Source organism: Gossypium hirsutum, chromosome D11 (assembly GCF_007990345.1).
Source record: "Gossypium hirsutum isolate 1008001.06 chromosome D11, Gossypium_hirsutum_v2.1, whole genome shotgun sequence".
In the NCBI taxonomy this organism is placed as follows: domain Eukaryota; kingdom Viridiplantae; phylum Streptophyta; class Magnoliopsida; order Malvales; family Malvaceae; genus Gossypium; species Gossypium hirsutum.
In genome coordinates, this window is record NC_053447.1 from 59,806,788 (window position 1) to 59,822,623 (window position 15,836).

Here is a 15,836-nt window from a genome sequence, read left to right on the forward strand (position 1 = left end):
TTGGATATCCATAGATGATATCTTATTAATTTTTGCGGATTCAGATATTGCAAATAGATACTTCAGATTCAGATTAAGACTTCCTTTGGATTCAAACACAACACAATGCATTGAAAATTTTTACCTTGATTTTCAATCTCACTGCACCACAGTGAATTGCTTGGTTGTTTGGATGTCTTGCTTCCAGCACAGTGAGACGTTTCTGTTGCACTGGACAGCCTTATCTCCGCTGGTGCTAAAAGCTCTAGTCAGCTCTAGCACGGTGAGACGTTTCAACGCATTGTGTTGTGTTTGAATCCAAAGGAAGCCTAAATGCAGATAGATATATCGGATATTTATTATATAAATCTGCATTGTTTATTTGGATCGCAAATTCGGACTATTTTGATATTATATACATATAAAACGAATTTTAGCAGATTTAAATTTTGATTTTGAAATTAGTTTTCTTTTCGTGGGTTTAGATATTCAATTGATAATAATATTTAATTCAAATTCGGATTTAGATAGTAAACTCAAATAATTTGTGGGTGACATACGGATCCGGATAATTCAAAAAATGTATATACCTGATCCGCTACCATTCTTATGAGCTCATTAATGGTTTCCATATGGCTTGTTAGGTGAATTATTGATTTTATAGTCTGAAGTTTCAGTTTCAGTTGAAAGTATAGTATCTCATTTATATTTCCCAAAGGAGAATGTAAGCTACTTTCTTTTATCTTCTTTATGGATAACACCGCACTGATGTGGAACTTTTAACTTTAATCTCCTTCATTTGTTCAGAGTTAGAACAATGAGGAAATATGTTTTTGTTGCATTCAATACTCAACAGTAACTAACACCTTTCTTTTTTCACAGGAATGAAAGCCATGAAAGTTTATTTGATGCATATAAAAAGCATGGTAAGGATGATTTACATATTTGGGTTGTGTAAATGTTGTGAACCTCTCCACACTTCTCCTGGACCTAACATTATGGGTTTAAGCATGGTTGACTGACCTACACATATAAAAGAATACTCTCCATAGATTTCATGGCTTGAACCAGGGCTGTACATGTACACTTCATCAAATCCATCTCTTCCTACAACAACAGAGTTTCTTCTACCCTGTTCCATACAAAAAAGAAGCAAAGCAAAATGAGTGTCAGCCTCATACTTTTGATAACTGTGAAAATGGGAGCAACATTTGAGTTTTCTATGAAAATTACCCTGTCAATGAGTGTAAAGAACCTAGGTGCACAGGTGTATATCCTGCTCATTTGCTCATTCAGTTGCTTATACCCATCATCTTCTTCACCTTCCATTTCTTCTTCACTAGCATTTTTTTTATTTCTTTGTCCCAAACCACTGAAAAACCCTTTAAGTCCCATTTGTTTCCATAGTTGGCCGATTTCGGAATCGTTTTCCTCATCGAGATCTGAAGGAATTATACCAAAATTGGACAAAAATGGTGGCACATTATGAAAATTTGATCCTTCTAATCCGAGTGCGTATGTTGCTTCTGGACTGCTAACAGTTAAGTGGCTTATAATAGACCCTGTCCATTGTAATGGTGATGAATTCGAGTTTGTGACTGAAATCTCTGAGGTTAAGATGTCTTCTCCGAGTGTCACAATATGTCTTGTTTCAACCATATTGTCTGCATCACTGCTTATCAGTTCAACCTGCATTTATTTCATGCTGTTTCTGAATAGTTTCCTAAATGTAAATACCATATGTTTAACAAAACAATATATTAAACTGACCTTAATAGAGTCCTTTGAATTGCCTCTAATATCACGAAGAACCCAAGTACTTGGAGACCATGGAACTTCATTATCATCTTCATAGTTGAGGGCTAAAGACACCCCACCTTGTATGACAGCCTCACCATCGTCTCCCTCTGAAACCGATGTGTGCAGTAGCTCAACTGTGCTGCCATGCCACATCGGAGCCTTGTAAGATGTGATCAAACCACTTGGAAGCATTAGAGTAGCTGTGCTGCCATTATCCAGTCCCATTTTGGCAACACAATTGTCACCAATACCTTCAAAGGTAACTCCATGGCCACTGAATTCTCCTTCTAGATAGTCCACATTGATTGGTTGGTACGGAACCGAAGCTACATATGGAAATGAAAGCTCTTTCCTGATATTGTTGTACTGCAGAGATGTAGAAGAAAGGTAAGGATGATAATACAAGTGATGGCTAATTGGTCTTGCAGATGAAAAATGAGTGAAGTTGGGTGAGAAAAGTGAACGGTAAGCCATACTGAAACAAGACTCAGTTGCAGCTAGGTGTGGATTTTCATTGTTTTCATAACAAGAGAGAAAGAGGGTGGTCCCTTATCCTTTGATTTCCGTTAGGATAATTCAACAAATATCTTTGGTTGGTTCTAATTGAAGGCTGGAAATATATTTATCGTTTCGCTTTCTCTTTGTTTTCTTATGACAGAAATCACCACTTTACTATTTACTTTAAGTCCTATGTCAAGCAACCAGCGGTAAAAGTACAGAAGCCTCAACTAAAAAAAAAGCAAATTAGTTACTGTACAATAGATCCGATAGCAAATTGGGTCGATATGAAATGCATGTGGCACGCCATATGTAACTAACTGATTATTTCATCAACCACACCAAATTTCAACAATAGAAATGGATGAAAATTTTAATTAAAAGGACTAATTTGCTCTTTTATTTAACCCGTACGGGGACTAATTTGCTCATTTTTGGAGTAAAGGGGCAAAAAGCAATCTAACTCCTAGTACAAGGACCTCCATGGTACTTTTACCAGCAACCAACCTTATCTTTTTCTGATGGTAGGAAATGAGCTTAGTACCTTTAGATTGATTTCTGGTTTTCTTGGTTCTTAACTCCCTAGTGTGCCCCACTTTTGATATAATTCAAAATCAAACATTTAGAAAGCAAACCAACCTAGTCGGGGGTCAATTTTCTTTCCTTTTACTTCTAACACTTTCATTAATTAAGCAGCTGCTAGACTCCAAAGTTGGAGTAATTTCAGTGCAAAACTTAGAAACTGTTATCTATTTGCTTTATTATTGCAAGCATAGATCACTATGAGTCAATGAATTGCAGCAACATTACATAGAATATAGACTACAATAATGGTTTCCAAAAACCAGCTAATTGAAAAAGGGAACAATTAAAATGGAATATATATATATATATTTATATATAATTACAAGTTATCGTGCTCAATGACTTGAGCTCCTCTCCAATTTTCACCAGGTTTTATAACAACAGGCACCAGCATTGAAGCCGGTCCAGTGCAGATAAAATAATCCTTCCCATACTTCTCTGCTAATGAACCAGGGCTTGATAAGTATATATCTTGAAACCCCATTCTTATTACCCTGAAGGACAGTTCTCTACCCTGCAAAAAATAACCAACAAATAGATGAAACTTCAGTGTCTCTATATGTATATGTGTGTAACAGATCAAACAGTTTAAAGGGTTTAGTTTACCTGATCAAGAGTTTCATATTTTGAAGGTGGGGTGTCAAAAATTGGCTTCAATCTCTCTGATGGTGGAGCAGCATACACTCTACTCAGCTTATCCTTCAATATGGTGATTGGCACATCTTGTTTGGTCCATACACCTGGTTTCTCTTCACTATCAGAACCAAACCATCCTGAAGATTCAGTTTTCATTGCTTCAGATGGGGATAAGAGCTCGAAAGGCGAAGACAATGGCGGATGCGAGCAGTAAGAGGAGCCTCTGAGTCCATGAATTGCTGTTCGACTTCTTTTCTTGAAGCTCAAATGGCTAAGTATTGCACTGGTTAAACTCACATCTTTGCGGCCATTGTTCCTTACTATGACTGCTGTTGCTATGCTTACTGGATAAAGGGAGACGACATAACTGATATCTAGAGTTCCAGCAGTACAGCTCAACTCAACCTGGAAAAAAAGCATTCAAAAATTTTATACAAGGCCTGCATTTATAGAATGTTTTGCATCAGACTTTCATGTATTATATGGACACGAACCGATCATGAACAAATCTGGATTCCCTCAAACTCGGCTCATTTACAGCTCTAAAAAAAGGTATTGTACAAAAAGACTTCTAAACTGAATAAACTTGAAATCTGCAAGTGAGAAAAATACCTGAAGAGCATCAATGGCATCATTATCAGCATCCTTTACAGTCCAGTCATAACCTGATAGAACCGACCCTTTTGAACTTTTTTCAGTTGCATCATTGATGACCAGACCAATCCCTCCTTTGAACTTGGTAGAGTCAGTTCCCGCAGCAGGAACCGTGTAAAGGATCTCCTCTAAACCGTCGTCTTTCCAATATACTTTAGGTTTGTAAGAAGTGACATGAGCATCAGGTATTCTTAGTTTCAGTGAGCTTCCATTTCTTACTGTCAGCTCAACAAATGGGACATTGTTGGACTCTGAGAATTTGATGCCTTTGCGACCAAATTTTTCATCAAGAGCCTCTGGAGTGGGAAGGGTAGTTGTAGTAGGAGTTGCAGAAGAAGCGGAAACAGCTTTGATTATGTTTGGTTTTGGAAGAGAGAAAGAAAGAAGGGAAGCCATTGTTTGAAGGAAGAAAAGTCTTGTTAGCTTCCACACAACAGTGGAGTAACTAAGCTGGTAGGCTCATCCTTTTGGCAACCGTTTTGTTTGGATATGCTTTTTCGGCCTTAGATTTTCACATTTTTGCACTTCTCTCCTATCTCAACTTTTTTGTCAAAGGTTTCCCCACTTTTCTTCATTTTTTTTCATCCAAACTACTATAAGATAGTGGATAAATTTATACACTAGTAAGAAGCAAACCATAACACGGTGTATAAAATACAATATATTAGACATAAATCAATTCCAATTTTTACATCTTCAAAATATCAAGAAGAAATCTTGTGATTTATTTTAGCTAAACCAAAAATTCATGATAAAAATTTCTGATTCAGTTTAGCTAAGCATAAAAAAGTGGGCCTTTCGCATCTCAACAAAAGTACTATACTTTTTGGTCAAAAATGCTGAAAAGTTTCCAGTGCTATACCCAACAGTAAAAAATAGGATAGCTAGAATGTTTGTATTGACCATTTATCAGTTTTTCAGCAAAATATGTTTCTTTTGAATATGAATCATTTCGCGCAGATGATGAAATTAATATGAGAACTCGGGATCTAACAGAATGTCAATTGTCAAAGGAAGCAACATTCATCACATTTACTGATGGAAAAATTACAGAATTGATTAGCACAAAACGGAAAACACAGAACCATAACAATTTTCAAAACAAAAGCAAAACTTTGTTTCAAAGGGTTTTTAGCATCTCCGAAGATGCCTAACAAAGTCCGAACCAGCCCTGATGAGAAAAAAAGAAAGGAATGGCATATCATGTTGCAGATTAGAAGACTTAGTCCTCATCCATTCCTGCAGGCTGCTCTCTCCTTCCAGGACCTCCAGCTGGTTTTGCCATTATAATCTACAAAATTGAAGGAATAGAATAGTAAGCTTGGCGAGTGAAAACTTTTGAAACCCAAATATATATTCTAGCTCCGTCTTTCAAGTTAATTTACCTGATCAACCCGTAGAACAGTGCAGGCAGCATCAGCAGCATATTTGAGAGCGAAAAACCTGTGGGAAGAAGGGAAAAACACGAGAAAATAAGATAAGGATTGTATTTTTAGTGTACTGGGTCCTTCGCAAAGAACTCATGAGCTAGAAAAGTTAAGAACAAAGAGCGACTTACTTGGTGACATAAAGATCCCAAATATTCAGGGTTGACACATCTTTGCAAACACCATCCTCGGAGTCACCTCCCCCCAAGTCAATACCCACTTTGGTATTTCCGGATGCATGTTTTTCATACAGCTTAGATATGATATCCATTGGATTGAGACCAGCATTCTCTGCTAGGGTTCTTGGTACCATTTCAAAACTTTCAGCAAACTTGGCAATGGCATACTGATCCAATCTGCATAACATCCAATTTTAGAACTAGTAGCCTCTTCTAATACTTATCCAAATCTACTATAAATTTCAAGAATTATATTAGATCCCTAACAGAGAGATGAAACATAAATGATAAATGAAAAATATAAGACTAATGTGTGTTAACGACATAAAGGATGTAGGTGTAACACACAATATGCAGGATGATACTTTGTAGTAAGGAAGTAAAACGTAGAAAAAAAAATAGATCACCCTGTTTCCTTGAAGGAGAACTCTTTCAATCTCCTAGCCAACTCAATTTCAGTAGCTGCAGCTCCAGGTACCATTCGACTGTCCCTGCACATTGCCTGACCAAAAAAAAAGGTGGCATTAAGAATGTGATAATGATGCTTCTCTTGAAATTTACATCTAAAAACAAACAAGACTGTCTCAGAAGGTGAGAAAATCAGAACTCAATAAGGTTTGTTGAGGAGAACACTACAATACATGAAAAAGTATATAGAAACAAGGAAAATATTTGGTAACAATCACCTTATATGTGTTCACTCCATCATCAACAGCTCTTTCAAGATCATCCAATATACTATCAGTACTTCCTCGTAGAACCACAGTGGCAATCTTGTTACCACCTTCTTCGCTTCTCACAACAGTGACCTACAATCAATAGATAATACAGCATAAGATGAGAAAAGGACAAGAAACAAATATGAGTAAAGCAAACTCTTCAAACATACCCGAGAACCACCAATTTCCTCGACTGAAATTGAATCAATAAATCCCAAATCATCCGGCTTTGGTTGGCTGAGTTTTAACTGTCGAAAGAATCAAAGGTTCATTAGATTACAAACCAAAAGATACGATCCTTTTTCCTTTTAACCTAATCTAGACAGAATGCTTACAAGAGCAGAAGTTCCTGTAGTGCGGCAAAAACGCCTCAGTTCAAATTTTGAGCTGATTTTCAAGACCATTAACCTGCAAGAAAAGGATTCCAAACTAGACACGTTAAACAAGGCTGCAAAAGCTCCAAAGCAGAATATATATGAATCTAAAACTAGACCAACACATCATACACATCAATCAACTATGTCGAATATGCATATATCCAACTTTAACAAAGTGGTCCAAAACAAGAAAGAAAATAGCAGAATTAAAAATGTGAAAAAGGAAGCTTAATATACTTGTAACGTTCACAGAAATGTAACGCCATTTCACCAACAGCTCCTCCACTGACAATAACTTTGGCACCAGAATCAGCAACTGCTTTGATGAGTTCCTCAACCTTAGCTTCTTCAGTTTTAGAATAATTCTCTAGCTGCGAGATGAGAAAACCTTCCATGGTTAGACATATTTGACCAACGAAAACCCCCTAATGCCAATTACTTATCACCATAGAGATGGGCCTAAGACAAAAATGTGTATTATTCTCCTAATTTACCTGCTCAGCTGAGTGAATCAATACAGTTCCTTTTGTTTCAGTGGCAGATGAATCAACGCCACTGGCAAACACAGCCACCTATGACAAAGTGAACAGAAAGGCACAAATCAGAAGGCAATAAAACTTATATTTTCAATTAAAGATTATATCACAACTGTTATAGAAATCAATCAACTAGAAATGGAAAGAGGGAGAAAAATGATTGTATACCTTTGCCTTCTCCATACGCTTTATACTTCCCACAGCATCACCTTTTAAAACCATCCCTCTAACAATTGTACAATTATGCAAACCCCCTCCAACAAGCTTTGACACACGGACATTATCAACATCAAAATTTGCAGGGTTCTTGGGGCAGACTTGGATGCATGCCTATGATGCAAAAGAAATAAATAAAATGTAGCCATGATATCCTTCAAAAGTGAAGAGCTAATAGACCAATGGATCAATCATAGAAAAATAAATAAATAAAAAGAATAAGTTGCAAGTTACATCAGCTATAAGGGAACATAATATGTCTTCCTGTCCATGTTGTTTACTAGCAACAGCAGCTTTCATTCGAGTAACAACTTGCTCTTTATTCCTAACATCCATAGTTTCAGAACCTTTCTCCACAAGTTCCCCCAACACCTCAATTGCCTACAAATGTTACAACATAAAAACTATAATGGCAAATCCAACACCTTATCATAATTAGCAACAGTCAAGTCATTCAAGTTGCTTAGTAAAGCAAAGGGCAAACCTTGCTAATGGATTTAGTATATCCACTGATGATCTCACTCGGGTGCAAGCCCATCCTAATAAGCTCCTCTGCATTTTGGAGAAGCTCACCGGCAAAAGAAATCGTCAAGTTAGCGCCATCTCCGATCTCCTCTTGCTGAGCCTTACCAGCTAGAACTAAAATCTTGGCCGCAGGATGTTGAACCTCGAGCTCATTGACAATAGTAGCAGCATCATTGGTAACAAAGAGCTTGTCTAAATGATTAATTACCATCTTATTCATGCCTACAGAAAGAAAAAACAGTAGATCGATCAATTGAATCAAATGAGGCGGCATTTGAAAAAGAACAGTCGATGCGGATTTCAAGCAGAATCGAAAAAAAAATTGGGCAGATTTCAAACCAAAGAAGAGAAAGGAGGTACCTTCGGGGCCGAGGGAAGTGCGGGTGATGGTGGAGAGTTGCTTGCAAGCATCAATGTTTTTGAGAACAGCTTCGTCGAGACCTGAGAGATGCTTGTGACCTTCCTTCAGCATGGATTGTATGCCATAAGGCTGCATTGAGAACCCCATTTTTGTTCTATTTTTGCTCGAAACCCTGACTTTAGGAGTGGAGAAATGGGGGAAAAGATTCAACCTTTACGCTTGTTGGCTTGGAAGAAGTGGGGATACCGAAGTATGTAGCAAGTGCTGGAGTGGGTTTTTAGTCCCAGGAAAGCCCTAGAAGCTGGAAGAACGCATTTCACGCGCCCGCGGTTCACGTGAGAGAGATCATTTGCTTTTCTTTTTAGGGTTAACATTCGGATTTCGGAACCTCCAAAACTTTTGATATTAATCGTGAATTAGTGTCACGTTATCATATTTTATATAAATTAATAAGTTTAGATGTCTTCCTATATATTAATCAATTTTTAAAATTTATTTTATAAAAATTTTAAGGTTTAATATAACATTTCGTACTTAAACTTGGCACCTTCTCTTAATTTGGTACCTAAAATTTTTTTCCAATTCGGTACTTAAACTTGACAATTTTTATTAAGTTGGTACTAAATTCAGCACTTTTTTCTAATTTGGTACTTAAGCTTTTTTAGGTTCAATTTGGCATTCAAACTTGTTAAATTATATACAAATTACCCCAAAACACTAACCATGTTAAAAATTTCAATAGAGGAAACTTGTGTTAAAAGATTATGCATTGAGCTATACTTAATGAATTAATATTGAATAAGAAAACAAAATTTTTATAAACCAAAATAGAAGGAATTCATTATTTTAAATTAATAAAATGAGATAAATAAATTAAACTAAAAGTAATTGAACATTTAATGTCTTTGTTTTCTTTTGGATTTTTTTTTATATTTTATCTCAACTTTTTAAAGTACTTTTACAAGTGACTTGAAAGATGATACTCTTTGTTATTTTAATATCTCACATGGATTAATTGATGAGTTATAAAAAGGTAAAAATGAGGATTTTTAAAAAAAAATATTTTTAAATTTTTAGAGTTAAGACTCAATTGAAGAATTTTGTAAATGTTGATGGCCAAATTTATGAAATTTTTCAGAATTAGAACTAAAATGACAAATTTTGTAAACATTGAGGGCTAAATTTGTTGAATTTTTTATACTAGGATCAAGTTGATAAAATGTGTAAACATTATAGGGCTAATTTTGTTACTAGATCAATAAAAAAAGCCCACATTAGCTCAAAATGACTAAAATATTTAATTTCGAAAAGTTAAGTGATTAAATCGAAAAAATTATTAGGTGGGTGACCATTTTTATAGTTTACCTATAAATGGGTTTAACGTACGACATCGTCATTTAATAGATAAATTTTAGTAGAGAGGTTAATTTGTATGTATAAGAGCTAATTTGTCTATTTTTTCAGTAGAGAAACTGAAATGTAATCCGCTCTTATATACATCGGCTTCTCCTATACTTTTACCATATAGATATATGAAATGAGTATTGACATTGAGATATGAAATGAGGAATGTCGCATTTAATGGATAATATAGTATTGTTGTATATGATCCAAGACTCTCATAAAACCTTGATGACAAATGGTAGAGTAAATTTATGGATAATAGTTTTGTTAAAAAAACAGGGTAATTTATGAAAATACTAATTAAAAATAAATAAAGTTAATCATACGAGAATTAATCATCTCAATTTACACATTAATCTCTCTAAAATTAAATAAAAACAATCATTTACTAATAATGTTAATGAAGATGGTAGCTTGATTGTGATGCAATCACAAATAAACTGTCCAAGAAGTGATAATTGAACAATCCTTCTCTAACACGAACCCAAACCAAAGTAGATTACTAGTCCTATGCGACATTCTCCTCGAGCTGTGTGACCTTAATGTAACAAGTACTTGGTATGATCACTGCAAACGATGGCAGCAATGTTTGAAGGTTGATTCTACGATTCATTGGAAGCTAGAGCCTATTAATGCATATGTCATTTGGTTTTTTTACATAATTGGGCATAGTGAGGGACTCAACACGACATCCACTTTCAGAGACAGTTCATATGCTGGCTTCATATTCATCCACTAGATTTCAATTGTTCATATGCATCCACTCTCAGATCATGTTTTTAATGATAGGCTGATGTTGTTTCAAGGTCGTCTTATTCCCCCATCCATTTCGCATCTAACATAGTTGAATTTCATTCTTCTCCTGTGGGAACGCATGCAGGGGTTGCCTGAACTTTCCATCACTTCTCTTCCATTTTTCTTTTCTTGAATAACATGCGCAAAGATGTCGAGCAATTCGTCAATGAATGTCAAGTTTGCTAGCTTCATTTATGCCTCCAAGTGGATTGTTTCATCCCTTGCCAATTCCCAACTTGGTTATCATGGTGTTTGTTGACAGTTTATCAAAATATGGGGGTTTCATTGGCTTGCCATCCATTATCACTAGTGAATCTGCTGCTGCAACTTTTGTGATAGAAATTATTGGTTTTCATGGAATTCCAAATGAGATTATGACAGGTTGTGATGCTCTTGAACGTCGACTACAAGGAACTGCACGCCACTAGCACACATTACCGTCACCAAATCGACGGACAAACTGAAGCCTTCAACAAGTATTTGAAAATGTATCATATCTTACCAAACTTTCACTCAAATGACTCCCTTCAAGATTCTACATGGCCGTCAACCACCAACAATTACTAATTATATCTGAGATTCGACTGGCAATTCCTTAGCTAACAGCTACATGCTTGGTCGTGATGAGTTACTGAAACATAATTTGGGGAATGCTCAGAAGTGAATGAAAACATTGGCTGATCGACACCAACGAGAAGTTTCTTTTGAGGTAGGGGACCAAGTATACGTTAAACCCCAACCCTATCGTCAAAATTTTACAACGCCATCACAAATTAGGCAAGAGATACTTTGGCCCCTACAAATGACTCACATATGAATTGGCAATTTCAAACTCTGCCAAAATTCATCTTGTTTTTCATGTTTATGTTTTCATTGCTTCGCAAATGTATTGGTACCCCATACCAATAAATTGCTCATCCATCTCACTTGCGCTTTTTATATACTGAAAAATGAAAATGTAAGAAAATTAAAATTAACTTGACCTCCAAGTAATAAAACAAAGTCGGCCAGAATGAAAGAACAAGACAAATCAGGAGGCAAATATAAGACTAAACTTTTCTGCTTAAGCTTTTTTTTTCCCTTGTCAACTCTTTCTCATTAAGAAAAACCAAGAAAAATAAGAACAGATGAAAATGACAAAAAGAAAAGAAAAGAACTTATAAAGACTAATGAGCAGTCACATTCTGCCCATAGCGAAATGGTTTTTAACACTGTAAAAGGTGCTTTTACCTATTCCTACATTCTAAGGAATAAGCAATAAGACCAGTCCCAATACCTGATACCAATTTATCTAGCTTCTTCATAACAAACCCAAAGTAATCTACCAATCCAATTTAGCAAGCACTAGCTGCACACACCGGTTTCACGGGGCCATCTTCGGTTGCAACAACTGATCCATTCTCTTCTATATGTTTAACATCTCCATTCGCCTTTGCTACCTCCGCCGTTGATGCAGCCGTTGATTTTTCCGAAACCTCCTTTGCTATGGCTGCATTTCGTTTGTCATCAGTTACAGCATCATCATTAGGCTCCCCATTCGAAACCTGTTTGGAAAGAATTTGAAGTGGTTAATATTTAAACAGCATATGCAAACCATCAATTGGATTCTGCATAGTATAAGCTATGGGGAAACATCTTAAGTAATAGTCGGCTGAACCTGTTTCTGTAAAAGCCGATGTTTAGCCTTTTTCTCTTGGATTATCTTTTGACGAGACTCGTAGAATTCAAAATCATCAAGAATGCAGGTCTTACTTGAATGATCCTTAAAGATTTTGAGAATTTGAATCCCTTGCTCAAAATTAACCTACAGCAACCAACAACCAATTTACAAGTTACAATGAAGTATAAAAATCACGAAAAGGAGAAACATGACACTCACACACACACATATATATATAAAGAGAGAGTACCTCTTGGGTGTCTCTACTATTGGTGACAGGCTTGTTCTCATTGTTCTTAAGCGTTATGTGCCTCAATGAAGCATTTGGAACATCCTTGACGATGTGCCACTTCACAGGGAAGCAACCAGTCCACTTGTCTTGCTGCCAGTACTCTACAGTTTTATTAAAATCAACTGGACCCACAATTTCTGCTAATCCAACAAATTGTCCACTGGTATTGACCTGGAAAAGGTGGTACAGACTTAGTAAGAATCAAGCAAATCATATACTCGGCAAATCAAGACAGAAGATTGTGATGTAATCATACTCACCGAAAACAGTAGAAATACAGGACAGCCATCAGGCTTCTCCTTGGCCTCCCGGAATGCAGCATCAAGTTTCTTGTTGCCATTAGATGTACTGGCCCATACGTTGTATTTGATGCTTTTATGGACATCATCCTCACTATAGGATTTAATGACGAAAAACATAGCATCTGAATAACTATCAGGAAAATCTTCTCTATTGTACTGCTCTGTATCTGGAACAAGAGAGACAATGTCCTCATTATTGCTCTTGGTCAATGGAAGGTTCTGATCTTTGACAGCTAGAGTTGCATTTCCAGAACCATCCTTATTCTTATACCCTTTTACTCTGGGTCCTTTGTTTAGCTCATTGAAACCATCAATATTCTCTTTTCCATAACCACGGAACCTAGATTTGTTGTTACCAACATTATACCACCCTAGACCTTTCTTCCGGGCATCATATCCATATGATCCAAACCCAGAACCGCCTCTAATGGTATTCCCATAATGACCATAGGTAATATTGTTAGGGTACATGTGATTCATGTATCCATATGCTTGGCCTACACCTGATGATGGTCTTGCGTTGTGCATATTCTGCATTCAGATTGATAGAACAATTAGGCCAATCAACAATGAAAGAAGCAAGAAATTATGTTACTATCAATATACTTATGCAACTTTGCATCTTTGCTCAAGCAAGTAAACTAAACAGTTTGAAACATACCATGACATGAGGGAAGGGATGAAGGTTCTGATTCCGTCCAGATGAGAGGTTGTTTGTATATGAAGAGAACCCACCATTTGCAGTTTGTTCAGATTGCCCATTAGGAGACACGGACATATCTAACCAAGGTATTGGCGACTGAATCCCGTCATAGCTAAACCTCGGATCCTGGTAACCTTGAGATAGATTACCAGTTGGCAAGCCTCCTCCTTTGTAAAAAGCATTAGGATTTAGAGAGGAACTCTTCAAGGTTGGTTTTAATGACCCTGATCCACCACTTGTTATACCATTTGAATTTCCTTTATTTGTATCAACTGATAAGGAAGATTGATCAGTTGCACCGAAACTCGAAACATCAACTTGAGAAGCATTGGCTTGACTAGTTTGCAGAGGTTGTTGGTAATAAGGGCTTGGATAGTAGTACTCTTGCAAGGCATGTAGCTGACCATCATGTCCCATAGCAGGAAGAGGTGGACTGGGAATAGAATACGGCGCATATGACATGTAACCATAAGTTTGCGGGTACATGTAAGAGCCATTGTCACTGTAAAAATCCTATCAATAGAAATTAAGTACATCAAACACACACATCCATACTCATCCTAACATATAACCATTTTGGGTCCAATAGCAAATCGATAGAATCTAATAACTTCAATAACCATTTAATCTAACTAATAACAAAGTAAAACTTTTATCAATACAAGAACCAGATATTAGAACTACCTTCTTGACAGGCTCAGGAGCTTTTGTGGTCTTGGATTGAGAATCCAAAGACAAGTTCTCCAGTGAATCTGCAACTTCTGTAATTGTAGGAAGTAAAGGATGAACACAAAAATAGTGAATATGAGAAACTAAAATCTACAAAATTTCATATATATCCAAAGCATATCAGTTACTTAAAGCGAGGAAAGAAGCCATAACTTCAAACTACCAATATGACATAAACCTCTCAATCAATATTTATCTTTGTAGAGATAGAAACAATCAAAGATCCAAAGGGAAAAAGCACATTCAAAATCATAAGCTTCAAAAACAACCTCAGTCAGATCTGTAGAAGATGAAAATTTTGAGCTAAACCATTAAAAAAGAAGTGAACCCTACTAAAACATCACAAGACATATTTCAACAGCAAAGATCCAAGTATAAAATACACTCAAATTCATGAACTTCAATAACCATCAAAATAAAATCCATAAAAAAACGAAATTTAACATAAATCAATAGGAAAAAAAGATACAAACTTTTGCATAAACTTAAAAAAAATACCCTTTGAAGATTATTCCAGAAAAAAACATATTGATAAGTAAACTTCAAAACAAGAAGCAAATACTTAAGAACAAAAGAGAAAACACTAAAAACCAATCAAAAACACATTAATCTACAAATCTACAAAAAAACAAAGCATACCCAGAGGAGTAAAGTTAGCAAGGATACGATCAGAAGTGGCCATAACCAAAGATCAAGTGTGTAGATTTAGAGAGAGAAAGTAAGAGGCAGAAAGAGAAGGTGAAGAAAAAACCCTAGTGTTGGAAAGTTTAAGAAGAGAAAAGAAGGAAGGCGTGGAGAACGGACAGCCGCCAAAAACCCAAGAAGCCTTAAGAGGGTGGGTTTAAGAATACACACAATGGAGACTAAAAATCTTTTTTTTTTTTTTGGTTTTAATTATTTAAATAAAACAAAGAATTATAGGGTTTCTTTAGAGAGAGAGAGATGGACTTGTTTTTGGCCTTTGGGTAAATCACCAAAATGGAAAAACGGTGATTCAAAATAACTCCATGGCTCCACCTCCAAATCTGGATTCCCTTTTTCAAGGGTAAATAAAGAGTATTTTTCATTTCATTGGAGTAGAATGTTGTTTGACTTTGGACTCTTTTTTTTATCTGTGGAATTTTGGATTTGGTCTACTACTTAGTTTAGTTTCATATTGGGCCAAGGCCTTAATCTTTCTTTCAATTCTTTTTTCCAATTTATACGTAGTATTTCTATCGCAATAACTAAGAGGTGCATGTTCGTGCATTTTCAAGTGCGTGTTTTCCTCATTTAAATCTAACAGCACGTTTGGTTCGCTGTAATGGAATAAAGGTGTAATAGAATAGATGCGTAATGGAATAGAGGCATAATAGATAATTCTTTTGTTTGGTTGAATGGAATGGAATAGAGGCGTAATGATATTCTTGTGTTTGGTTAAATGGAATAGAGGTGTAATAGTATAAGGAAAAAAACTAAA

General features: G+C 35.9%; 4 protein-coding genes across 5 annotated transcripts; all 4 read right to left on the reverse strand.

Annotated features, from left to right (window-relative positions):
• Positions 1 to 828: 828 nt before the first annotated feature.
• On the reverse strand, positions 829 to 2,908 carry LOC107942845 (protein NDH-DEPENDENT CYCLIC ELECTRON FLOW 5). Its single transcript, XM_016876569.2, has 3 exons — positions 1,750 to 2,908; positions 1,213 to 1,668; positions 829 to 1,111 (listed from the first exon to the last, which is right to left on the reverse strand). Exons 1-3 carry the CDS (start codon positions 2,251 to 2,253, stop codon positions 917 to 919), a joined length of 1,155 nt encoding a protein of 384 aa, XP_016732058.1. The 5' UTR covers positions 2,254 to 2,908; the 3' UTR covers positions 829 to 916.
• A 104-nt stretch (positions 2,909 to 3,012) lies between these two features.
• Positions 3,013 to 4,845, reverse strand: LOC107942846 (photosynthetic NDH subunit of subcomplex B 2, chloroplastic). Its single transcript, XM_016876570.2, has 3 exons — positions 4,111 to 4,845; positions 3,469 to 3,903; positions 3,013 to 3,376 (listed from the first exon to the last, which is right to left on the reverse strand). The coding sequence occupies exons 1-3, from the start codon at positions 4,546 to 4,548 to the stop codon at positions 3,182 to 3,184; spliced, it is 1,068 nt and encodes a 355-aa protein (XP_016732059.1). The 5' UTR covers positions 4,549 to 4,845; the 3' UTR covers positions 3,013 to 3,181.
• A 311-nt stretch (positions 4,846 to 5,156) lies between these two features.
• On the reverse strand, positions 5,157 to 8,940 carry LOC107942844 (T-complex protein 1 subunit theta). Its single transcript, XM_016876568.2, has 13 exons — positions 8,492 to 8,940; positions 8,091 to 8,353; positions 7,841 to 7,987; positions 7,559 to 7,720; positions 7,349 to 7,426; positions 7,092 to 7,225; positions 6,813 to 6,885; positions 6,648 to 6,725; positions 6,445 to 6,567; positions 6,166 to 6,260; positions 5,711 to 5,935; positions 5,538 to 5,595; positions 5,157 to 5,443 (listed from the first exon to the last, which is right to left on the reverse strand). The coding sequence occupies exons 1-13, from the start codon at positions 8,637 to 8,639 to the stop codon at positions 5,375 to 5,377; spliced, it is 1,653 nt and encodes a 550-aa protein (XP_016732057.1). The 5' UTR covers positions 8,640 to 8,940; the 3' UTR covers positions 5,157 to 5,374.
• Positions 8,941 to 11,735: 2,795 nt separating this feature from the next.
• LOC107942848 (YTH domain-containing protein ECT2) lies at positions 11,736 to 15,455 on the reverse strand. 2 transcript variants are annotated; one of them, XM_016876573.2, is made up of 7 exons: positions 15,044 to 15,455; positions 14,333 to 14,409; positions 13,607 to 14,161; positions 12,904 to 13,476; positions 12,602 to 12,814; positions 12,349 to 12,495; positions 11,736 to 12,235 (listed from the first exon to the last, which is right to left on the reverse strand). In XM_016876573.2, the coding sequence occupies exons 1-7, from the start codon at positions 15,057 to 15,059 to the stop codon at positions 12,026 to 12,028; spliced, it is 1,791 nt and encodes a 596-aa protein (XP_016732062.1). In that variant the 5' UTR covers positions 15,060 to 15,455; the 3' UTR covers positions 11,736 to 12,025. The 2 variants fall into 2 exon arrangements, with proteins under 2 accessions (XP_016732062.1, XP_016732061.1); XM_016876572.2 differs by having other exon boundaries at positions 15,017 to 15,387.
• Positions 15,456 to 15,836: the final 381 nt, after the last annotated feature.

Coding starts and splice junctions, on each gene's coding strand:
- LOC107942848 (XM_016876572.2), bottom strand. CDS start 15,059: ATGGCCACTTCTGATCGTATCCTTGCTAACTTTACTCCTCTGG. Junction 13,477..13,606: donor ATCCCTTCCCTCATGTCATG/GTATGTTTCAAA, acceptor ATCTGAATGCAG/AATATGCACAACGCAAGACC. Junction 12,496..12,601: donor ATAGTAGAGACACCCAAGAG/GTACTCTCTCTT, acceptor TGGTTGCTGTAG/GTTAATTTTGAGCAAGGGAT.
- LOC107942846 (XM_016876570.2), bottom strand. CDS start 4,548: ATGGCTTCCCTTCTTTCTTTCTCTCTTCCAAAACCAAACATAATCAAA. Junction 3,904..4,110: donor ATGCCATTGATGCTCTTCAG/GTATTTTTCTCA, acceptor CTTTTTTTCCAG/GTTGAGTTGAGCTGTACTGC. Junction 3,377..3,468: donor AATATGAAACTCTTGATCAG/GTAAACTAAACC, acceptor TATTTTTTGCAG/GGTAGAGAACTGTCCTTCAG.
- LOC107942844 (XM_016876568.2), bottom strand. CDS start 8,639: ATGGGGTTCTCAATGCAGCCTTATGGCATACAATCCATGCTGAAGGAA. Junction 7,721..7,840: donor TATGTTCCCTTATAGCTGAT/GTAACTTGCAAC, acceptor TTTGCATCATAG/GCATGCATCCAAGTCTGCCC. Junction 6,886..7,091: donor CATTTCTGTGAACGTTACAA/GTATATTAAGCT, acceptor CTTTTCTTGCAG/GTTAATGGTCTTGAAAATCA.
- LOC107942845 (XM_016876569.2), bottom strand. CDS start 2,253: ATGGCTTACCGTTCACTTTTCTCACCCAACTTCACTCATTTTTCATCT. Junction 1,669..1,749: donor ATTCAAAGGACTCTATTAAG/GTCAGTTTAATA, acceptor AAATAAATGCAG/GTTGAACTGATAAGCAGTGA. Junction 1,112..1,212: donor TCTTTACACTCATTGACAGG/GTAATTTTCATA, acceptor TGTATGGAACAG/GGTAGAAGAAACTCTGTTGT.